Consider the following 25,639-nt stretch of genomic DNA (forward strand, 5'->3'; position numbering starts at 1 on the left):
TGGATTCGGTCGGGTCCCGGAGATCTCAGCCGCTGCAGCCCGGCGCGCGCGCTGACAGATGAGTCCAACGCTCATAGAGAATGACGGAGCGCTGGACTCTCCTGTCATTCTCTATGGGTGTTGGACTCATCTCTCAGCGCGCGCGCCGGGCTGCAGCGGCTGAGATCTCCGGGACCCGACCGAATCCAGAAGCGGGACCCGGCGGGATGAGGTAAGTATAGGGGTCTCTAACGGGGGGTCGGGAGCCTGTCACCCCGGTACGGGGGGTGACAGGTTCCCTTTAAGGCCCCATTCACACGTCCGTGTCAGTTTTTACTGTCAGGAAATCCTGATCAGGAGACCTCAAATGTCATCAGGAAAGTATCAGGATTTCCTGACAGTAATCCGTTTTTACCATCAGGAAACCATCAGGAAAAACCTTCAGGATTTCCTGATGAGATAATATGGTCTAGTATGCCAACATAAATCACAGGTACCCACACAGCCCCTAGTGTACCTGGATGGCCACAGGCTGCAGAACTACAACTCCCATCATGGCCTGTCAGCAGAGCCATGATGGGAGTTGTACTTCTGCAACCTGGATGGCCACAGGCTGCAACTCGGGCGAGCGAGCGGGGCGGAGCGAGCGGGCGAGCGGAGCGGGCGGGCGGCCCCGTGGTGAGGTCCTGGCTCTCTACCATTCCGGAATCACGGGCACTTTCCTGATATACATCAGGAAAATGCCCGTGATTCCGCCGCTCCCATAGACTTCTATGGGGGCGTCCGTGCCGGACTTCCGGACGAAAATAGGACAGGATCTAAAAAATCCGGTCCTATTTTCCGGAACGGAAAACCTTCCGGAAAAATCCGGAAGGGTGTCCGTGTCCAATGTTAGCCTATGAGTCCGGAAATCCGTCCGGATTTCCTGATAGGAAATCCGGACAGATTTTCCGGACGTGTGAAGGGGGCCTAACTTTTTTTTTTTTTGTTGGCAATAATACCAGTGTGTTGGATTCATCCAGTACAAGTTGTACATCAACAACAAGCAGAAAAATAGGAACACGTTCAAGGTTGACTTCCCTTACTATTTGATACTGACGTCAGTGCTGTCTAGGACACCAGCATGATCGTAAGTAGCCTGTATATTACTGCGATAGAGCCTGAGAAAGCATTGACATGTGACCTGTAGTGAATCAGATAGGAAACTATGGTAATAAAAATTAAGGAACTAGTTTTTCATTATTAGGCTGGGTTCACACTACGTATATTTCAGTCAGTATTGTGGTCCTTATATTGCAACCAAAACCAGGAGTGGATTGAAAACACAGAAAGTGGATGGCCGTCTATTAAAGGGGTTATCCAGCGCTACAAAAACATGGCCACTTTTCCCCCTACTGTTGCCTCCAGTTCAGGTGTGGTTTGCAATTAAGCTCCATTTACTTCAATGGAACTGGGTTTCAAAACCCCACCCAATCTGGAGACAACAGTAGGGGGAAAGTGGCCATGTTTTTGTAGCGCTGGATAACCCATTTAATGGCAAATATTTCCTGTTATTATAAAACAATAGCTGTTGTATTGAAATAATGGCAGTTATATGGTGGCCATCCACTCAAGTTTAACATTGTGTGAACAGATCCTTTCTGTGTTTTCAATCCACTCCTGGTTTTGGTTGCAATATGAGGACCACAATACTGACTGAAATATACTATGTGTGAACCCAGCCTTACTGTGTATGCACCTCAACTGCTGTTCATACAATTGACTAATATTTGTGAAGATAAAAAACATTAGTAGTTTCACAAAAAAAAAAAAATCTGCTGTGATGCTCTTAAGTGTCATTTCATATTGCTCTACATTTTTGCAGCAAATTAAAATCGCACTGGCAGACCTGCTGCGACCAAGGGATTTAAAAGGGATATTCATGACACGCCACACATTGGAAGTGGAAAAGGCCCAAAGAAGCGCTCCTGCTATGTCGAGCAGCTAATGTTTCTCAAGGATTTTATGGAACCAGGCAGTAGTTTTTCTAGGCAGCATGGAACTATGATAGGGCACAGGCAGGTTCCTGCAACCTAGCATATTTTCTCCCACCACCTTCTGCGGATTGATAAAAGTGTGTAGGGTGTGTTTGGGGCATGCTAGGATGCGGGCAGGCTACTGTAACCTAGCATATTTGTTTTTATAAATTATACATTTTTTATATATTTTTTTTTTACTTTTAACAGAATATCAAGCAATCTAGCAGCATCTTATAGGGAGTCTGAATACGGGGGGCCCAATAGAGAGCACACCTGAAGGAGAGTGTATTGACACCGAAGAACATCAGGAGATGGAGGAGAAGGAAGAAACCCCAATACCAAAGAGGAGGAAGAGAAAGTATGCGCTAGAAAGCAGCATCAAAACCATGAATGATGCCTAGGTGAGAATTAGTTAAACATATTTATTGTAAGCTTGATTAACCCTCTCCCAACACTGCACAGTTAGTAATCTTGCTGTAGCCTGGATTCAGCAACATTACTTAACGTTCCAAGGATGTCCAATGTCTTGGCTACTGAAACCAGCAGGAGAGAAGTGGAGGGAAGTTAGAGATGGTGGCAGTGCTTTTCAGCTTATGTAATACTCTAAGAACTGTCACTGTCTGCCACTGTCACCAGGTCCTCTGAGCTGCAGGCATCTTCAAATCCATTACCATAATTACGGTATCTGCTTTGGTCATTGCAATAGAGGCTTTTACAATGCTTCAATTGCAATGACAGGACCAGGAAGTGTTTTGAAGAGGCCGGCAGCTCAGGCATTTTGAATCTTAAAATGAAACAGCTGGTCACTATCAGGTATGAATCATAGGACACTTAGGGCCCTTTTACACAGAAAGATTATCTGACAGATTATCTACCAAAGATTTGAAGCCAAAGCCGGGAATGGAATTGAAAAGAGGAGAAATCTCAGGCTTTCCTTTATGACTTGATCTCTGTTTATAGTCTGTTCCTGGTTTTGCCTTAAAATTTTTGGCAGATAATCTGTCAGATAATCTTTCTGTGTAAAAGGGCCCTTAAGGCCCTATTCCACCAACAGAGCTGACCACAGATTATCTGCCAAAGATTTGAAGCCAAACCCAGGAACAGACTATAATCAGAGAACAGGTCATAAAGAAAAGACTGGATTTCACTTTTTTTTCAAATCCACTCCTGGGTTTGGCTTCAAATCTTTGGCAGATAATCTGTCATCAGGTGGAATAGGGCCTTAAGGGTATATTCACACGAACGGACTCGCAGCGAGATTCTCGCTGCGAGTCCGGCAGGTCCTGGCAGTTCCCACACACTATATACTCGCTGCGGTCTGAACGACCGCAGCGAGTATGTAATTCTACCGTCCTTAACCCCTTCTGCTCCCGCCCGGCTCCCCCGCTGTAAGCATACATTACCTCTCTCCTCGCTGCACGGGTCCGGCGTCCTGCTCTCCCTTCCGGCCAATCAGTGTGTTGCCCAGCCGCAGCCACTGATTGGCCGGACGGGAGAGCAGGACGCCGGACCCGTGCAGCGAGGAGAGAGGTAATGTATGCTTACAGCGGGGGAGCCGGGTGGGAGCAGAAGGGGTTAAGGTCCTTCAGACCGCAGCGAGTATATAGTGTGTGGGAACTGCCAGGAGAATCTCGCTGCGAGTCCGTTCGTGTGAATATACCCTTACTATGTATTTTCTTATCAGTGAAACCTGCAGGATTGTTTTCATGGTGTCTTTATTCTGTTTTTATTTCTTTATTCTGTCAGACAGAATAGAAGCACATCATCTTGTACCTTGTCACAGGTAATTTTTGACATGTTTGTACCATAGTTTTTATGCATTAAATAAAGCTGAAGATATTAGATTTATCCACTGCAGTGTGAAATTTCCTTCAGGATTATCACATTTACCTTGATGTTTCCACTGCAAGTCTGCTACAGTTCTCCTGCATCTGGGAATGTTACCCTGATCTTTTACATTGAGGGGTAAACAGATTTTCTCTTTCTTTTTTTTCCATTTTCTATACTGTTCACAACAAGGTTTAAAAATAAAAACATTTGTTTTACTTATCATAGCTATGGCAAGATTAGCATTACAGCTCCTGGACCTCCAGCTCCAAGCTGCTCTCTCATGCCCCCAAAGTAGAGTGAATATATGTATTTATTGGAGACAGCATATCTATAACCAGTAGATAGGGGGCCCAAGCCAAGCATTTGCACTGGGGCCCATGAACCTTTCTTTACCTGTTTTCCTGTTACCAAGGCTAATGATAGACTGATATGTGAGTACACTCATTATAGTGTGTTTACACAGACAGATTTATCTGACAGATCTTATGGTGCATTTACACAGAGAGATTTATCTGACAGATTTTTGAAGCCAAAGCCAGGAACAGACTATGAACAGGGTGCAGGTCGTAAAGGAAAGACTGAGATTCACTGTCTTTTCAAGTCCATTCCTGACTTTGGCTTCCAAAATTGGTCAGATAAATCTGCCTGTGTAAACGCACCATTAGTCTTCCCTTTATGACCTGTTCCCTGTTTATAGTCTGTTCCTGGTTTCAAAAATCTTTTAGATAAATCTCTCTGTGTAAATGCACCATAATGCTAAGTTTACAAGAGGCGATTATTGGCCCGATCGTACGATTAACGATTTCGAAGTAACGATTTTTTTTTAATAATGATCAGCGTTTAGACGGTACGATATATCGTACGGAAAAATTGTTTTGTGATCGTGCGCCCGCAGCCCGGCCCGCCCGCAACCCCCTGCGTCGCCCTGATCGCCACCCCTGCCGCTCCAATCGCCACCCCCGCCGCTCCGATCGCACCCCCCGCCCCGGCCACACGTTACCTGCTCCGCGCAGCAGGTCTTCCGACATCCCCGGCTCCCATCTTCAGCACATTGGTTGGCTGAAGAGATGAGCCAGGAATTTCAAACGGCTCCCCTTCAGCACTGATTGGCAGAAGAGGAGCCGTTTGAAATTCCCGACTCATCTCTTCAGCCAATCAATGCAAGGCAGCACTGATTGGCAGAAGGGGAGCCGTTTGAAATTCCCGACTCATCTCTTCAGCCAATCAATGCAAGGCAGCACTGATTGGCTGAAGGGGAGCCGTTTGAAATTCCCGACTCATCTCTTCAGCCAATCAATGCAAGGCAGCACTGATTGGCTGAAGGGGAGCCGTTTGAAATTCCCGGCTCATCTCTTCAGCCAATCAGTGCGCTGAAGAGGGCAGCCGGGATGTCCGAAGACCTGCTGCGCGGAGCAGGTAACGTATGTTCTTGGCCGCGGCAGTGGGGGCGATCGGAGCAGGGGTGGTGATCGGAGCGGCGGCGGCGGGGATGGCGATCGGAGCGATGGGGGTGGAAATTGAGCCGACGCAGGGGACTGCGGATGAGCGGGGGGCCGGGCTGCGGGCGGCCGGACTATCGCGTGACGACTGTTTACAGGGAACGATCGGCGAGTTTTTTGCGATCGGCGAACGACGATTTATGAACATGTTAAAAGATCAAAATGAACGATTTTTCGATCGTTCGCCGCGTTTACACGTACGATTATCGTTCCAATTCGATCGTTATCGCGAAAATTCGCCCGATAATCGTTTTGTGTAAACGTAGCATTAGGGCCCTTTTACACAGAAAGATTATCTGACAGATTATCTGCCAAAGATTTGAAGCCAAAGCCAGGAGTGGATTTGAAAAGAGGAGAAATCTTAGGCTTTCATGTATGACCTGATCTCTGTTTATAGTCTGTTCCTGGTTTTGGCTTCAAATCTTTGGCAGATAATCCTTTAGATAATCTTGCTGTGTAAAAGGGCCCTTAGTTTACTTGAAGCTCTGTTCACAGATCTGTTATGTCTTCTGTTTATAGTGAAGCCATGACTAAAGGTCCCCATACACCTTATACTTTTGTCGGCTGTACCCACCACTTTCTGGGGTTTGGTGTAAGGTTTATGAGGTTCTCCTCACCTTTATCGCTCAGGTTGTGCTTGATAGCAAATCACTGTCTGACCCCTTTGTTCTGACCCTTCCCCATTGAAGCTGTATGGCCAACTTTGTCTGATGGATTCATTCTCAGTAAAGCCAAGCAGACATTTGAGTCCATTAAAGGAGATAAGGAAATGGAGAGAGAACCTCAGAGTGAAAGCATACTATGTTGATTTATTTCTGACAATATCTAAAATCTGTATTCATAAACCTCATGTGTAAAAATAGATATCGATATAAAATATAAAATAAATACAGATATACAAACATTATAAAAATATTGCATCCGATCTTATATAGGCAATAAGGACATGTCCATGTCCATATATTTTTATATTGTTTGTATATCTGTATTTATTTTATATTTTATATCGATATCTATTTTTACACATGAGGTTTATGAATACAGATTTTAGATATTGTCAGAAATAAATCAACATAGTATGCTTTCACTCTGAGGTTCTCTCTCCATTTCCTTATGTTTCTTTCCATTACCTGGTGTGAACAGGGACACAACGCTGAGAGTTACCCAGTGACTGCAGCAGTAATTCTGTGATGGTACCTACCTATGTATTTTTCTTTATTAAAGGATATGTCCCGCGAAAATAAAGAATCCAGTATAGGCAGGGGGTAGGGAAATATAATAAAGTATACTTACCTGTCCTCGTACCCTTGCAGCACAGTATTACCAGCTCTCTGACTGCTGTCGGAACTCAGTTTCCTTAGGCTTCCTGGTACGTCACAACTTGGGTGAAATACAGCTAGTGGGGAATGAGGAGAAAGCTTGCTCCCTAATATTGTCCCATGTAATAGAGCCCTTACTGGCTGAATGTGCAAACCAGGGCTGTGGAGTCGGAGTCGTGGAGTCGGAACTGGTTTTGGCTGGAGTTGGAAAAAAAATCTTAGAACAATTTAAAATTAAGTTTTGATATGAATTTTATATGTTTTGCTCATCAATATATATTATGAACAACATTCTAATAGGACACTGGCCCTATTAGATAAAGGTAGTTGAGGAAAAGTTGTCGGTCACTATTTGGCAGCTTGTTTCTGAGCTGGAAGAGTCCATTGTGTGGGGGGAGATCTGTGCTGTTCTCTTCCTGGATGCTGGATGACAGTAAATGAGCAGCAGTGTAATATGAAGATATCCTGTGTAATATAGAGGAGGAGGCTATGGTATTGTCGTGCAGAATAGGAGGTCATTCCTTTAATGTTCATTAAGAATGCTGGGCACCATGATTACGTATAATTGAAACGTTGCTGTGACAAAGCTTGGTAAGGGACTATTCCTACTTTTGAAGAGTGCTTTGGCTTTTCCTTTATTTAGTGACCTAGACAGACACATATAATGGAAGTCATACAACCTCAAAAATACACACAAACAGCTAGATTCTAGAATTATTTTTATTCAAGCCTTCTACAAAAAGTTATATACATAGTACAGAGATATATTATATCAGATACAGAAGGAATGTCAAGAATGAACCGTTTTCAACACTTAACACAAAACTAGAGATGTGTTACAGAATTAAATCCTCTGTAAATCTGTAATAAAGACTGAGGGAGTGATTTAATGAGTACAGTACCCAGGTCTGGGGTATAACTGCTTTCCTGCACAATGAATATGCCCTTAGGTCAGGCTCACACACTGCAGTCTTTGATGCATCTTTTAAAGGCTACAACATATAAACAACGGACGTTCTTTAGTGAACTCTTTACCTTAGGGTGGTATTACACGAAGCGATTTTTTTCAATTAACGATTAACGATAAACGATCTCCAACGATCGCAATAGCGGTTGCCTAATAATCGTTCGTTTTACTACACGGAAAGATTATCGGTTATATTGGAGCAACAAAATTCAAGAACACTCCCCTTTCAATTTGCGAATGAACAGGGAACGGCTAACGACATCTTATTCAAACGAACGATGTGCGAACGATGTGTAAAAGACAAACGATAAAAATAGATTCAAAACCTATTAAACGACCAGCGACCAATCGTTCGTCGTTTAATCGTTGTCTACTATTACACTTAAAGATAATCGTTCAAATTCGACCGATTGAACGATTATTCGAACGATAATCGCTTTGTGTAATACCACCCATAGTCGTTGTTGTACAACAATGGTCGGAATAAATGATTATTAACATTAATTGCAACCGTTGTTTGCGCTAATTGGTACATAGACAGAACATAGCCTTTAAGCTGAAGCCGAAGTGGAAACATTCTTTCAGAAAATAAAATGCATGAATAACTGCACCAAATGGCCACGTGTGAACCTGGCTTTAGAATACCCTCTGTAAAGCAGTTTGCTATCTGTAAAATACCCACCTATATTGTATTTTAAGACTACATTTATACTTTTTTTCATACCTTTATATAATAACCTGATTATAAATATATTATGTAAACAGGCATCTACTCTGCTCATGGTTGGAATGCATTTTGGACCCATTTCTATCTACAGAAGATAGCTTAATCCCTAAGCCAGGCACCCATGCATGAAAGAGTACAGTACATTTAATATTAGAAAAAAAAGGCAATACAGTACCATAAACCTGTTGAAGCCCCTAGGTATTTTGTGTTCAGAAGCAGCAACATGTCTTATGATGGCATGAAAGTTCTCTCTTCAAATTCAAGTATTCGTTGTTATTCATAATTAAACCATTGCATGTGTTCATAATTAATGAAGGATCATAAGAAAAGTAACATGTACTCGAATAGATTGAAACAAAAAATATAAATAGCAATAATAATGATAAAATAGTAATATTACCAAGTATCCTTGGTATTAATTTAAATGTAACAATGGCACAAAAGATGCAATTAGAGGTGCAACTCTGCGCTTATAAATACAGATATCTACAATAAGAGAGGTTAAAGGAACCTGTCACCTCTAGACACCCCTCGAACCCACCCTACCCTTGGATACGGCCCCCACATATTTACCCTATCCTGCCGGAAGCGCTGCGGAGATACATCCGCCCACTCATCTGCAAGCTCAATATGCAAATGAGCAGAGATGAGTCCGATATCCATAGGAAATCACTGGAGTCATATCTCCGCTGCAGGATCGGCAGGATGGGGTAAGTACGGGGGCATATCCAGGGGTAGGGTAGTTTCAGAGGGCTATCCAGGGGTAACAGGTTCCCTTTAACAAAATATATGTATAATCTCAAATATATGTATATCTGTGCTGGAGGGATCTGAGAATGAGCGGAAGAGGAATGTGCTGTGATGTCAGAATAATGCATGGCTTTACAGCTAAGGAATGCATTTTGGCGGGTACAGAAATTGTAGAGAACTGTGTTAATAGGTCCCTATCTTTGTAAAAGTACTATGCACAGACAAGAGGCTACCTTTACTTGGCAATGGCCAATATTTTTGAATGCTAAAACTAAGATGTAGTGGCACTGCACCATCTAGAACACGTTGTTGTTCGGCTCAATACGCGGGAGCAGACTAGTCACCAGCTTCTCGAAGTATCTGGCACTGTCTTTTCCAGCCTGCAGCACTTCTTCATGGTTAGCCGTGGCTTCATTGCTGTAGTCCATAACGGCCTTGTTTGTAATAAGGGACATGCCCAAAACCCTCAGACCGCAATGTCTTGCCACAATTACTTCAGGTACAGTACTCATCCCTAGACAAGGGAAGACAAGAATAGGTGAGGCTAGTAGCCATTACCAGTACAACACAATAGGCACTGCTTTAGTATTCGTTCACTAGAACAGCTTTTTTATTAGGACTTTACACATTATAATTATCCATTTGCTGCATTTATTTTATCTTTCTGTTTACTTACCGACTGCATCAGCTCCAAGGGTATTGAGGAATCTACATTCAGCAATGGTCTCAAAATTGGGTCCTCCAAGGCTACAGTACACGCCTTCCCTCATCTTCTCTGAGAATCCCAGCTCTTGCCCAATAGCCAAAGCAATCTTCCTCAGGCCCTTGTCATAAGCATCAGACATAGGGGGAAACCGAGGGCCAAACCTGTGTAACAGACCACATGTAGTTAGTAAGGAAGCAGCAAAAGATTACAGGGGTGTCCCAAGAGTAAATATAAATAAATAATCCCTGGCCTCAGCCGTTGCAAACTAGACCTAAATGTGTTCTCTCCACAAGACAGCCCCTACAACATAATCTATATTGACCTTACTAAGAGTATCTCACTGACACCTTGTTTTACATGGTCCCACATTCAGAGATATGCCATTGAGACATATGGGCAGTTCTGTGTTGGCAAAGACTTCAGATGAGAAGGATTTAGGGGTAGTGATTTCTGACAGCCTTGAAATTAGTCACCAGTGCAACAAGGCAGTAGAGAAAGCTAATCATATGCTGAGCTATATAGCTAGAGGTATAATGGGTAGGAAGAGGGAGATTGTGATACCGCTGTATAGAGCTCTAGTGAGACCACATCTGGATTACCGTGTCCAGTTCTGGGGACCTGATCTACAAAAAGGATAATGATAAAATAGAACGGGCCCAAAGACGGGCTACAAAAATGGTGGAGGGTGTCAGTCTGGAGGGAAGAAGAGAAAGGGGGGACATGACTGAAACCTTTAAATATGGTAAAGGACTAAATAAGGTTCAGGAGGGAAGTGTTTTTAGAAAGAAAACTTAACTCAAGAACAAGGGGGCACAGTCAGAGGTTAGTTGGGGATCAGAAGCAATGTAAGAAAATGTTACTTGACTGAAAGAGTAGTAGATGCTTGGAACAAACTTCCAGCAGATGTGGTAGGTAAATCTACAATAACAGAATGTAAACCTGTCTGGGATAAACATACATCTACTCTAACATAATAAGAAGGGAAATACTAAAAGGGCAGACTAGGTGGACCCAGTGGTCTTCTGCCGGCAATCTTGAATCTTTTATGTCTGAACACTTATTTTCCCCTGTAGCTGCTGGGACATGCGTGACAACAAGCTAGGGTTATCAAAAACTATATCCAGAGCCATTTAAGGGCTCATTATGAGGTGACAATAGGTCAGTTTAATAATTCAGTAAAAAGCTCACCTATCGTCATTAGGACCAATGAGTGGATTCTGTCCTGCAAATCCTGGCATATTTATGTGATCCATTATGACCATAATGTCCCCAACTTTATAGTCTTGGTTCAGTCCTCCTGCAGCGTTGGTGACAATGACCGTTTGAACCCCAATCAGGCGGAAAACCCGGATTGGAAATGTAACCTGGTAAAAAGAAGGAAAGGAAAAGGAACAAAAGTTATAACTTAACACATTGTTCTAAAACTGATGGTTATATGTGGCCCTCGCAGTCATGTATATTCTAACCCCTATCCCATGTCTGCATGAAGAGTGCAGTAGTGAAATAATTTATAAACTGTGGTTTATCCAGTATGTTCTCTGTTTACTAGGATACTAGGAACTGGGAAAATATTGGATGGAGAGCACTTACAAAGCAAAAATAGTTAACAGCAATTTTTATTCTCATGGTTGTAAGCTGTCCTTGGTGTACACAGGGTACATTGTGAACGAATGCTGAAGCAGTTGCTTGCTCTCCTTACCTTCCACAATGGGTAACCCTCATAGGAATGAAACCGTCCTTGCATGCACACACATGGTTTTCCATTCAGATTTCCAAATATAAGGCGTCCAGCATGTCCAGGAACTGCAAAGAGAAGATGAAACATTAACAAAACTATATGTGCTGGCCCCACTACAAAGTATGTTGTATAGCAGATGGTTTGCAACATACTCTGACTGTATGATTTTAGTACATAAATCTTTTATACCATAAATGCCAAGTGACGTACCTGTACTGTGAGGGAAGTTGGGAATGTCACCATAGCTGAAGGCCACCTGATCCTTTAGGAGGTCACCTAAACCTCCAAGTCCAGAGCCACATACAATAGCTATTGTAGGACGATGTTCTGTTCTGGACAAGAGCCATTCTGCAGTATGCTTGTAATCTTCGTAGGTGTACCTGAAAACACAGAAAAAAAGGCTGGTTAAAAGAGTTGAAGTTTACCAGACCAGATGAATATTTACTAAAATTTTAAAAAAATTGCCAGAAAGGAAAAAGTATAGGGGGAGATTTATCAAAGGGTGTAAAATATAGACTGGTGCAAACTGCCCACAGCAACCAATCACAGCTCAGCGTTCAGCTCTGGTAAAATAAAAGATGAGCTGTGATTGGTTGCTGTGGGCAGTTTGCACCAGTCTAAATTTTACAACTTTTGATAAATCTCCCCCATAGTTATTGTCAAGTGATCTATGCCAATGCACTGGGATCAGGACTACCGCCACTAGTGCTCCGACCCGCACCTTCTAATAAATATAGCAGAGCAGACCAGCTGGGGTTGATCGCTGCACTGGAGGCAATAGTCAGCGCTGAGGATGAAGGTAAGAAACTTACTTTCACCCTTGGCACCCTGTGCACTAAGAGATATCAGCAGGTAAGAATTTTCTAACCTACTGATATTGTCCCTTTAAGATTTATTAGAAACTAGCCTAAATGCAATAGGTTATATCTGTATCATTATATAACGGAAATAGTGCAGTAGCATGAAGGAAATGATTGGAAACAGTAAATAACCTGGGTATGTAACAAAAGGAGGCTTGGCTTCTTCCCGCACCAGATTTACCATGGTTTACGCCTGATTGGCAGAAATCTACACCTGCTCAGGAGCAAGTCAGGCCGATTTCACTAAGGGGCACGCATCTCTTAGTAAATCTAGTGGGGCAATAGTGGGCGGGACTATATATTATTATATATATATATATATATATATATATATATATATATATATATATATATATATATATATATATATATATCTATATCTATCTATATCTATATCTATATATATATATATATATATATATATATATATACACACACACACATATATACACTAGCCAGAGTGGTGGTCTGTAATATATTCATACAGGGATTTTACATAGTATTTAATATTAGCGTATTAGTGTTTTAAGTCATTACCCCCTTGAACTTGCATAGGAGACATGTCTACATAGTAGACTAAGCTTTGGCTATAAAATGCCTGGCTTCACAAGAATACAAGAATTAACACATCATTCCTAACTTAGTGAGACACAGTCATTCCAAGAATGGAAGTAAATACCCTGTAGACAGTAACTAAAATTCTTTAGATGCCACTTTGAAGTTTAACTGTGGGACAGAAAAAAAAAATGCTCATGTTTTTTCTCCAAAAGTTAACCCTACATGTGAAGTCTTAATTTATTAGCCTCCCTACTATGTTCTGCAGTGTCCGTTACAGAAACGACTAAATATTAAAGCTACTGGCCTATTAAATTAGTGAGTGATCTGTGATACTGTAGTGTTAACTGTCAGGGATATAAAACAGTTTTGACCCTAATACAAACTTCTAGCAATGTTATGCCATCACTGATGCCACTTGTGCCAAATAATATATGTGGCATACAGGGACCAAAAACTACTTGTGGGGAAAACCAGTTAACATTGTAATTTCCATTCTTTATGCATGGGCCGGCTATTCTAATGTTGGTATTAGTATTATAAGTATGATTTAAACTTTCAGAAATTACAGTCAATATTTCCTGTGGTTTGGGGAAAACCAAATCATTTATGTTTAGTAGATATACTTACTCAGTATTACTAGTCTGGAGAGTAATGACAAGGTACACATGTAAGATCACATTTTCACTTTGATGATGAAACCAACTGGCCACTTATCACAAGATATGGTTTCCTTTTTTCACTTTGATCTATGCCTACGTGGATTAGCACTGATATGGGTAGTCCTGTTACTATGTGTCCGCATGTACTCATAAGTGGAATGCCCCTTATTTCCATTACTTGGGATGTTGTAAGTTTTAATAAAATTAATAAATTCTGCATAACCAAAAACAAGGGTTTTGTCACATAGGATTTTATGTTCTGCTTGGAAATTATACCAACGTCATGGAAAAATCCAGTCATTATACCAATGAAAACTTCCTGATGCCGAACGCAGGAAGGGAAAGAATAACTCAGTCTGTAGCAAAACCTGTTTTCTAAGCTTTCTGCTGCTTAACCTAAACAGAGCATTGCAAAATAGCTATACTTCAGTGACCTATTAAACAAGAGATCCCAGAGTCTAGCAACAGATACATAGAAATAGTTACAAATATGTTATGGTGTTATTTCATTTGTATATAGCCTTAGCCTGGATTTGGAAGCAGATGGCGGCTGTCTATGAAACGTTTGGCTCTCCAGTCACAAACAATGGGGCTCAGCTGACTACTCCTTATATTCTTTAGAGGTTGTTTTATGTATATAAACAGTATTCTAGTTAAACGTATCAATACATAAACTATGTAGGAGGTATACAGCAGTCATTGTGCCATAAACATTTTTTACATTGCCTCAGAAAAGAAATCTATAACGGCTTGTTTGGATAGGGAAACTGTGCTGCTGCCATGTAACTGCTTACAAATAAAGAGAACAATGGGAATAAAATGTGACAAAAATGGCTGGTAGAGCTACCATACCGTCCAGACGGCATGTACAGCAACCATATATATAAAAGGTTTCCTATCACGCAGGAGGTCAGGTGCATATCACACAGTGTGAGGATAAAATCTCTGCTGCATGTATAACCTGCCCTGCCAGCTATCAGCTGACAGTCACCCGGCAGACATTCATTTCCTCTGTTCTCTGCATGAATTTCAATAAATTGCTTTAGGATAAAACTAACCACATTCTGCATTTACTCTTATAAAAGGGGAAGTCCAGCTGTTTTAAAAATTTGACAGGCGGCAAGGAGGGGGGGGGGGGGGGACACACATAATAAGTAACATCTACTTACCTCCCCCCATGCCCGCAAATCGTCGTGTCAAAAGGTCAGGGACCCCAACCAGAAACCCCCTGCCCAAACTGAATTTTTGTTTCCTCGCCAGACTTCACCTTTAACGCTGACATTTTATTTAAAGGAGAAGTCCAGCGAAAACTTTTATTAAAGTATTGTATTGTCCCCCAAAAGTTATACAAATCACCAATATACACTTATTACGGGAAATGCTTATAAAGTGCTTTTTTTCCCTGCACTTACTACTGCATCAATGCTTCACTTCCTGGATAACATGGTGATGTCACGACCCGACTCCCAGAGCTGTGCGGGTTGTGGCTGCTGGAGAGGATGATGGCAGGGGGACACTGAGGGACACAGGGCACTGGAGGGACACTGAGCATCCCTCTGCCATCATCCTCTCCAGCAGCCACAGCCCGCACAGCTATGGGAGTCGGGTCGTGACATCACCATGTTATCCAGGAAGTGACATCACCATGTTATCCAGGAAGTGAAGCCTTGATGCAGTACAAAGTGCAGGGAAAAAAAGCACTTTATGTACATTTCCCGTAATAAGTGTATATTGGTGATCTGTAAAACTTTTGGGGGGCAATACAATACTTTAATAAAAATTTTAGCCGGACTTCGCCTTTAAAGTTGACCAGCCTCATACAAACAAAAATTACATACAATTAATTCAATGTAAAGTATTTTGCTCTTGATTCTACGAGATGCCCTATACTTCCTTGTGCATATCATGCAAACTTATCTGCATGGCCAGCTAGCGTGGAGAGTCCCTTTGCAGGAAAAAAACACAAAAAAAAAAAAAAAACTGGTGAAGGCCCCCAAAGGTTGCACCCCCACCAATAAAAAAATAATGGCATATAGTGGTGATATGCCATCATTTTATGAGATAGGAATACCCCTGATGGAAGGATGTTATGCTGTGACATGTTATCTTGGAAGTATTTCACAGTGTTATATTTTACTATTTTATTACCCTATTTATTGTATCTCAATTATGAGGCAGCAAGTCTATTTCGTTACTTAGGTTTACTTAGTTATCTACGATTCTTAGGAGGGGGGGGGGGGTTTGTAAACTGATTCATTGTAGCTCAGTAGTAGATGTGAGGTCACACAACAGTTTCTTATGCTGCGTTTACACAGAGCGATAATTCGCCCAATCGTAAGATTAACGATTTCGAAGTAACGATTTTTTTTTTATAACGATCAGCGTTTAGACGGAACGATATGTCGTACGGAAAAATCATTTTCTGATCGCTTAAGCCTATCTTGCACATAGGTTAAATCGGTGAACGACTGTTTACACGGAACGATCTGCGAATTTTTTGCGAACGACCAACAACGATTTGAGAACATGTTCAAAGATCAAAATGAACGATTTCTCTCTCGCCGCTGGATCGTTCGCTGCGTTTACACGTACGATATCGTTCGAATTCGTTAACATGCAAATTCGCAGGATAATCGTTCCGTGTAAACGCAGCATTACATCAAGCAATTGTTTGAAGAGCGAGCTTCGGGACAGGCCGTCCTTATGTCACAGAGGAGATCGGATTCTGCCATTGATATTACATATATGGCTCCTGCAGAGATCATACACTACAAAAGACATATTTAAAAAAAAAATAAATAAATAATAAAATACAGCTAATGTAATAAAATATAAAAATATACAGATACTGGTGGGCTGGGCCTCCCCAACATTCTTCACTACTATGTAGCCAGTCACCTCGTCAGGGTGATAGACTGGCACCGACACTGTTCATCAAAACTGTGGGTCGGCCTTGAAATGTCTCTCGTCCCCCTCTCCCTGTTGGCAGCTCCTTGGCTTCCCAACTCCAGCAGATTGGTCGGGTCTCACCCGACAGTCGTCCCGACTCTTAAGATCTGCCAGAAATACTTCTCCTCGGCCTCTCTAGCTCCTCACCCATCCCCCTTGTTTCCGGTCATCGGCTTCCCCTCGTTTTCGGCTGGATCCGCTGACCCTGTTTTCCGGGAATGGCTCCAAGCTGGCTCCTTCCGTGCACGTAACTTTCTGCGGGGGTCAGCCTGGGTGTCCCTTACTGAACTCCGTGATCTCCCCGACCCTGCCCCTTTAGGGTTCTGGAGAGCCCTACAGTTGCACCACTTCCTACTCTCCTTACCTGCTCCATCCTCTTTTTCTCGCACGCTCACTCAGCTAGAAACGTTATGCCTTGGTGTGGGCCCTCTCCGACACTCTCTCTCCCTTCTATACGCCGTGCTGGGCTCCCCCCCGGAACAGCCGCCTCCTCCATTCCTTACCGCCTGGGAACAAGACTTACACATCTCATTTACGGGCCCACAAGTGGACCGTATTTATACTTGTACTCATACCTCCTCCATCTCCTCCCGCTTACAGGAGGCGGGTTATAAGATTCTCTCTAGATGGTACCGGGTTCCGGTCCGCCTTCACAGAATCTTTCCTGATGTGTCCCCCCTGTGCTGGAGAAACTGCGGTGAGGAAGGGACCCTCCTCCATACCTTCTGGAGTTGCCCCAAACTGGTCCCCTTTTGGAGAGAGGTTTGGCGTATTGCCTCGACCTTTACTGACTCTCCTTTACCTTTCTCTCCGTCACTGTTTCTCTTGCACCTGTCGGACATCCCGCTGAGAGGCTATCGCCGCTCCCTTCTCCGCCATCTGGTCAATGCCGCCAGGGCCTGTATCCCTGCCCTCTGGAGGCAACAGGCTCCCCCCACCGTTGCTATGTGGTTACGGAAGGTGGAGGACCTGAAATATATGGAGGACCTTACCGCCCAATTGCATGACCGGAACTCCAGGTTCTTTCAAACCTGGTACTACTGTGAACAGTTCGCTGATTCCGACGAATATAAGACCTTCATCTCTCAGTGAGGTGCCTTGCTCCCCCCCCCCCCCCACCTCCCCTGTTTTGTTTCTTCCAATGTTGATGTGTATGCAGATTGTCATCACCCTTGCCCTTCGTGTGCTCCTTGGTGTTGTAGCTTCCACCCTTTACCCCTCCCTCCCCCCTCTCCGGTTGTTACTGCCTCTCGCTCCTCTCTACTCCTGAGCGACAGCTCTTTTTTCTCTCACATGATGAGTCGCCCCCCATTTTCACAGATGGCCTCCCCGTTGTGGGAGTTACTCGGTGTAAACTCTGTTGGTAATGTTGAGCCATGTTGGCTCTTGTCTTATAGTTCGCGCACCCGACGGTGCTGTGTTCTTACTCTGAAGTGTACAGCTGATGGTATACTTGTATCTTTTTGGAAAATTTTGAAAATGAATAAAATTTAGAATTCAAAAAAAAAAAAAAAAAAAAAAATATACAGATACTCTTAACTACAAAATCTGTAGGAAATGGACATAACATTACGTTAACAGTTTGAAGGACTGCCCATTGTGAGTGTTTGTTATCTCAATGAGTCACTCCGGAGAGGCTGCCAGTGTTGTATTTTTATGAACCAAAAATGGGAATGAATCCACAGGGAAGTATGTGAGAGAAGAGGGCAGAAAAAGGCTGTCAAATGCCGGGAATGACCATGTGACCCAGTGTTATTAAACACCACCCCCCCTCACACACACCCACCCCCCACCACTATAGAGAGCACATTGCACATGATCCACATTCCTGTTAGGAAAGTACGCTTGTATTATTTACCAGCCATAACTGATAAGGAATGATTAATAATGATACCGCTCAGTTTGTTCCGCATGACTTCATTCAGAATTTATAATACTATAATAAAGCTGGTTTTCCTGACAGTATCAGGTAGACAAAATGAGTCATTAACAAGCGGGAATGACAAATATAGTCTTGTGCAAGGGACATATTACAGGAAGATGGGGAATGTGACAACTGCTCTGCCGATAAGAAGCCGTATATGGGGCAGTGACACACAGGTCACATGGAGATGGAAATAGAAGTGTGGCATGTAACATGGGGAGGGAGGCACTTTACTCTACTAGAGCATAACCAACAGTGCCCCTAGGCATAGCACACTGGTTACCAGAAAATACTGGGACTAGCAGGGAAACTAATACTGCCCCATCCTGGTAGAGGGAAAATGCAGTTATTAGCCTAGCCACTTACTGAAAACATCTATCTTTCAACTGGTGTCAGGAAGTGCCAGACTTCCAGTACTTATCAGCTGCTGTATGTCCTGCAGGAAGTGGTGTCTGACACAGTGCTCTCTGCTGCCACCTCTGTCCATGTCCAGAGCAGTAGTAAATCCCCTTAGAAAACCTCTACAGTTTTAGACAGTTTCTGTCATGGACAAAAGGGGTCAGCAGAGAGCACTGTGTCAGACTGGAAAGAATACACCACTTCCTACAGGACATACAGCAGCTGATTAGTACTGGAAGATTGGAGATTTTTAATTTTTTTTTTAAATAGAAGTAAATCACACATCTCTTGCACTTTCTGACACTAAGTGATTTGAAACATTAACATTTTCACTGGAGTACCCCTTTAAGGAAATAGTGTCTCTAGAGAAGACTCACCATGGGGGAGAGAATCAGCTTATTGTATGTATTACACTGTAGGTTATTATAAGAGTTGTTAAATATACAGGTGAATTGTGGATACCTTTATTTTCAGTGGTATGATAATAAACCGTAACCTGGTCTGCAAGATAAAATGCATACATAATACATAATTTTCACTTTTTTTAACAGGACTTTAGAATTTGTGGAAAGCCGACTGTCTACTACACATCCACAAGCAGCCACATGATATAGACAAGCATAGGCATGAAAAGCTAAACTGTAAGGAAGGATATGTGATGCCCTCAAGGTAGGCAGCATGGGGATCTGCAACCTGTCCAGGGATGTTATGGGGGGGGGGGGGGGGGGGGATCCCAAGGACTTGGTAACTGAGGGTAGGGGCCAATGTATTTAGATAAAGGGATAAAACAACCCCAAATTCTGCTGCTTAAAAGGAAAGCCTAGCTATGGCCATGTATGTGCCTACAGTGTGATACACGTTGAGCAATAGATCCCAACCTAATAGGGGGTACAATTTAATCGTATGCACTTACTGAGAATGACTCAGAATATACCCTTTTTTCCTTTAGGTTTAAAACTTAACTTTTATTAATATACTTATAAGAAATATGATGAAAGAAACCACACCCAAAATATTGCTGCCTCCTGTATCGTTGGTGCAAGTGTGTCAGCCGACACTTCCTTGCCCTGGCCTCGGATCTCTATATCTATACAGTGGTGCTGGTCACCAGCCCCAGCCACACGTCACTGTCTATACACACACAGCGGTGTCTCAAATACTCGGTACACTTCTGTTTGTCCCGTAAGGGTTAATGCACAATATTTTAATCTGCACTTGCACATTTGGGTGTGGTTTCTTTCATCATATTTCTTATAAGTATATTAATAAATGTTAAGTGTTAAACCTAAAGGAAAAAAGGGTATATTCTGAGTCATTCTCAGTAAGTGCATACAGTGTGATACAAAGCACGTATAGGAGTCTAGCCTGCAATACACTGTCCTACAATATACCCTTACTATAGTGTATAGTAGTATTAGTATTACCTCGCTTCTTCTATTTACCACCCATCACACGTATCCCATGTATACTGGCATGTATGTATCCCATCATCCCATCTATACTGGCATGTATGTATCCCATCATCCCATGTATACTGGCATGTATGTATCCCATCATCCCATGTATACTGGCATGTATGTATCCCATCATCCCATGTATACTGGCATGTATGTATCCCATCATCCCATGTATACTGGCATGTATGTATCCCATCATCCCATGTATACTGGCATGTATGTATCCCATCATCCCATGTATACTGGCATGTATGTATCCCATCATCCCATGTATACTGGCAGGTATGCATCCCATCTATACTGGCATGTATGTATCCCATCCCATCTATACTGGCATGTATGTATCCCATCCCATGTATACTGGCATGTATGTATCCCAACCCATGTATACTGGCATGTATGTATCCCATCTATACTGGCATGTATGTATCCCATCACATCTATACTGGCATGTATGTATCCCATCACATCTATACTGGCATGTATGTATCCCATCCCATGTATACTGGCATGTATGTATCCCATCACCCCATGTATACTGGCATGTATGTATCCCATCACATCTATACTGGCATGCTAACAGATTTGGCAAATCTGGCAGATTTGGCAAAAATCAAATATCCATAGAGTGGAATAAGATATGAAGGGTGCTAGGAAAGATGTTGTATGGTGTGAACATTATCCAAGGCCTAAGAGAATAGATTCTATTCTTGGGCGAATAAATTAATCATTCTAACCTGATCCTTTTGTATCCATAACTGAGGATATAAATCTCATTGTAGAGATAGCTGTGTAACATATGTTCTCGGAGTACACCCATAACACACCACACCCCAAAACAGGTCTATGGTCCATTGTCTGTACACCCTCTATGTATATATAGCCTCATGTTAGTCATCTGACTACTGCCATGTGGTACATTGTGCCATGCCTTAAAATATGTACATCATTTAGGTTGTGCAACGTCTGTGATGCCTATTCAAGCATCTACTGTAGCTGGCACATCTTCCTAGTTACTATTTGCTGCACCATGCTCATAAAGAGGACACCCCTCCATTTCATAAAGGACATCCTCCATCTCTTACAGAGGAGACCCCCTCCATCACATAGAGAGGACACCCCCTGCATCTCGTACGGAGGACACCCCCTGCATCTCGTACGGAGGACACCCCCTGCATCTCGTACGGAGGACACCCCCTGCATCTCGTACGGAGGACACCCCCTGCATCTCGTACGGAGGACACCCCCTGCATCTCGTACGGAGGACACCCCCTGCATCTCGTACGGAGGACACCCCCTGCATCTCGTACGGAGGACACCCCCTGCATCTCGTACGGAGGACACCCCCTGCATCTCGTACGGAGGACACCCCCTGCATCTCGTACGGAGGACACCCCCTGCATCTCATAGGGAGGAGACCCCCTGCATCTCATAGGGAGGAGACCCCCTGCATCTCAAAGGGAGGAGACCCCCTGCATCTCATAGGGAGGAGACCCCCTGCATCTCATAGAGGCTCCCCCTCCATCCCACTGTGCAGGTTTTTACCACCCTCAATCGTTTGGGTGTCACCATTGCTGGCAGTGATGGGAGCTGGCACTGAGGGCAGAGGTGACATATTGGCATTGATAGCATACTGACTAGCTATGACAGCCATGTCTGACTGATCAGTGGGGATCAGACCACTGGCACCACCATTCATATTCCTTCTGCTTGTCTCCTACACTGTAACCAGTAACTGGAATACCATAGCACTCAGGTTGTACTGGTCCTGAAGCTTAGGTGCCCAGACACTGATGGTATCTACAGAACACACAGCCTAAGTGTAACATCCCATTATACCCCCAGCTGGGCAGCAATGTCAGGGAAAACACAAGGAGGGATCGGGCAGACTCACCCTCTCCGCGCTTCCTCCTTCCTATTGCTCTCCTGCTTCTGCGTCTCGGCCGCTGGGGGTGACATCCTGCTGCTGACTGATATAGGACTGACTGATATAGGACTGACTGTCACCAGCGGACGGTGCGGATATGTATCAGACAGCACGCAGCTAAACACTTCTATCACCGTATGCCCCGCCCCCACAGAACACGCAAGGAAAGGAGACGACGCTGATTGGCTCCTCGGTGACGTGCCCATCACACTCCCCCAACCTGATTGCCTCTTTTCTCAAGTAAAAGTTCCGATCCACGTGCATCACGCCGGATAAGGGGGGAGGCGGGGCCGGCGGCGGCGGACGGGAAATCACGCGTGATTGTAGACGCCGTTTTTCCTGCCATCCGCGTGTAATAAAAGCGGACGTGCCGCGAGAGTAACGCGTGATGGTAGTAGATAGGAGTCTACAGTGTCTGCCGTATAGACCACAACTGGAGCGGCAGCAATTATACAGTCAGATGACCCCCAATGCGGTTATGGCCGCCTTTACGTATTATTTCTATAAGGGATGCTAACCTGTACCATAGCACTGCAGCAGCTGTAACATAGATCTGCTGCACTATGTATTCTCAGGCCATTAATGTAAATGCCACAGGTGGAGGGCAGTGCTGATGTCATACAGTGGCATCCCTCACATGGGCACCCTGGGCACACTACTGGGACTGACAGATGATGATCCTGATGCTGATAGAGAAGTAAGAAATAATTGTGTTCCCCTGCATTAGGGAACAGAGCCTAAGGGTCCTATTACACAGAGCAATTTTTAATGACTAAGGGTGGGTTCACACTACGGAATTCTCGCGGATAAACTCAGCGGAATTCCGTCGGCTGTGACATGTCACTTTCGGCGGATAGCGGAATACGCCGGCCCATAGAATGATGTTTATGGAGCCAGCGGAAAGGCGCGCGTCCGCGTGAGCGGACATACTGCAAAATTCCGCGGACATTATCCGCGAGAATTCCTCAGTATGAACCCACCCTAACGGTGAACGTTTGCAAACGATATTGTTTATCATTAACCTGAAATCCTTCACCATATTACACAGGACAATGGTCGTTAGTTATGATTGTTACTACGATCGTTTATTCCATCTCATCCCAGCAAAACAATCAACAATGTGCGATTACACTGAACGATTAGTGAAAGAATTCGGAACGACAGCGAATGAATGTGGAATTACAGCGAAAGATTAATGATAATTTAAAGTGACACTGTCACCTCCTTTTTGCATTTTTGCATCTCTACACAGGTGTAAAGGGTAAATTTAGCGTTTTTCATACCTTATTTCATATCATACGTCATGGTGTTTGTTCAAGTAAAAAGTGTCCTTTTATCAACTGCAGATTGTATTAAGTGGGCGTGGCCTCGCGGCAGTAGCGCCACTTAGTCCCGCCCACAACGGCATTGTTGGCCCCGCCCCCTCGCCGGCCATTGGAACAGGCTGGCCGAAAGGTCTAGACCCCACCCCCTTTACGTCGGCCAACCAATGGGCGTCACGGGGCGGAGTCAACAGTGCCGTTGTGGGCGGGACTAAGTGGCACTAATGCCGCGAGGCCACGCCCACTTAATACAATCTGCAGTTGATAAAAGGACACTTTTTACTTGAACAAGCACCATGATGTATGATATGAAATAAGGTATGAAAAACGCTAAATTTACCCTTTACACCTGTGTAGAGATGTCAGAATGCACGAAGGGGGTGACAGTGTTCAGATCTAAATCAACGATTAGCGACATATGAACGATTATTTGATCGTTGACTGCAATTGCACAGAACGATTATCGTTTAAATTCGAACGATATATCGATTTTTCGCATGATAATCGTCCCGTGTAATAGGGCCCTAAGAGCGGCCTTACTATCTTATGATCTTGTGCAATTTCAAAGCAGGTGAGTCTAAACCTGAGGTGTTGTCATTGTCAAATTCTAGGAAGATCACTATGACTCTTATGCTGCGTTTACCAGGAACGATAATTCGCCCGATCGTACGATTAATGATGTCGGAGTAACAATTTTTTTTTTATGATCAGCGTTTAGACGGTATGATATATCGTACGGAAAAATGGTTTTGCGATCGTCTTAAGATCGCCCTCCCGCAGCCCGACACGCCTGGCCCCCCGCCCGTAGCCCGCCCCCCCGCTCATCCGCAGCCCGGCCCCACGGTCATCCGCAGCCCCCTGCGCCGGCTCGATCGCCGCCCGATCGCCACCACCACCGTCGCGATCGCCATCCCCCCCGCCGCTCCGATCACCCCCGCCGCGGGCATACTTTACCTGCTGGGCGTAGCGGGTGTTTGAAATTCCCGGCTCCCCTCTTCAGTGCATTGATTGGCTAAAGAGGGGAGCCGGGAATTTCAAACGGCTCCTCTTCAGCCAATCAGTGCTGAAGAGGAGCACTGATTGGCTAAAGAGGGGAGCCGGGAATTTCAAACGGCTCCTCTTCAGCCAATCAGTGCTGAAGAGGAGCACTGATTGGCTGAATAGGATCCGTTTGAAATTCCCGCTTCCCTTTTTCAGCCAATCAATGCACGGCAGCACTGATTGGCTGAACAGGAGAGTCGGGAATTTCAAACAGCTCCTCTTCAGCCAATCAGTGCTGCCGTGCATTGATTGGCTGAAGAGGGGAGCCGGGAATTTCAAACAGCTCCTCTTCAGCCAATCAGTGCTGAAGAGGAGTACTGATTGGCTGAAGAGGTGCTGTTTGAAATTCCCGGCTCCCCTCTTCAGCCAATCAATGCACTGAAGAGGGGAGTCGGGAATTTCGAACACCCGCTACACCAAGCAGGTAAGGTATGCTCAGCTAATTTGCACGATAATCGTTCCGTGTAAACGCAGCGTTAGATCTAATAAGTGGAGAGGTGTGTCCCTGGCAGGTAGAATTCATAAAGCTGAGGCTTCCCTTCCTTGTTGCCAACTAGATTTATAGGTACAGTGTAGTTAGTATTACAGGGGTTGTCCGGTGTCCGCTGCTGACTGCAGAGCCTCCACTTCTGAACTTGTCTCGGAGTGACAGCACACTCAGCCAATCACTGGCCGTGGGGCTGTCCCATCTCAGTCAGTGATTTGGCTGTGCTGGCTGTCACTCCCGGGACAAGTTCATGTCAGAAGTGGAGGCTTTACAGTCCTTGGGGAACTCTGGCGACACCAAAGGGGAGCGCAGACAGGTAAGCATAACTTTTATTGTTTTATATGCACCAGGAGCGATGTATTAAAAAAGGCAGGCTGCCGGACAACCCCTTTAAGGGCACTTTCTAAGTTAATTTACTAGACAAGAAGTTGGTTGATTAACTGAAAGGGGTATTCCAACCCAGAGCTAAAATATAAACCTAGCTGCTCTTACTTGCTAAGCCCTAAGTATTGTAAGCCATCTC

At 44.0% G+C, this 25,639-nt stretch overlaps 1 protein-coding gene and 1 long non-coding RNA gene across 4 annotated transcripts in view; one reads left to right on the forward strand and one right to left on the reverse strand.

The window, feature by feature from the left end:
* LOC138785527 (uncharacterized) overlaps positions 1–19,545 on the forward strand; it is a 28,119-nt gene extending 8,574 nt beyond the window's left edge. The window contains exons 2-5 of one of the 2 annotated variants that reach the window (XR_011362115.1): positions 1,844–1,993; positions 2,205–2,398; positions 3,744–3,780; positions 19,434–19,545. This is a non-coding gene — a long non-coding RNA (uncharacterized lncRNA). The remainder of the gene's footprint in view (positions 1–1,843; positions 1,994–2,204; positions 2,399–3,743; positions 3,781–19,433) is intronic. The other variant, XR_011362114.1, reaches the window with a different exon arrangement.
* PNP (purine nucleoside phosphorylase) overlaps positions 7,352–25,639 on the reverse strand; it is a 33,082-nt gene continuing 14,794 nt past the window's right edge. Inside the window, exons 1-6 of one of the 2 annotated variants that reach the window (XM_069961562.1) lie at positions 22,234–22,378; positions 11,744–11,913; positions 11,495–11,598; positions 10,984–11,159; positions 9,766–9,956; positions 7,352–9,603 (exon numbers count right to left, since the gene is read on the reverse strand). In XM_069961562.1, coding sequence (XP_069817663.1) covers positions 9,386–9,603; positions 9,766–9,956; positions 10,984–11,159; positions 11,495–11,598; positions 11,744–11,913; positions 22,234–22,298 — 924 coding nt within the window. In that variant the 5' untranslated portion in view covers positions 22,299–22,378 and the 3' untranslated portion in view covers positions 7,352–9,385. Of the gene's footprint in view, positions 9,604–9,765; positions 9,957–10,983; positions 11,160–11,494; positions 11,599–11,743; positions 11,914–22,233; positions 22,379–25,639 lie in introns of those variants that run through there. The other variant, XM_069961564.1, reaches the window with a different exon arrangement.

The sequence above is a fragment of the Dendropsophus ebraccatus genome, chromosome 3, assembly GCF_027789765.1.
Source record: "Dendropsophus ebraccatus isolate aDenEbr1 chromosome 3, aDenEbr1.pat, whole genome shotgun sequence".
Taxonomy (NCBI): Eukaryota; Metazoa; Chordata; class Amphibia; order Anura; family Hylidae; genus Dendropsophus; species Dendropsophus ebraccatus.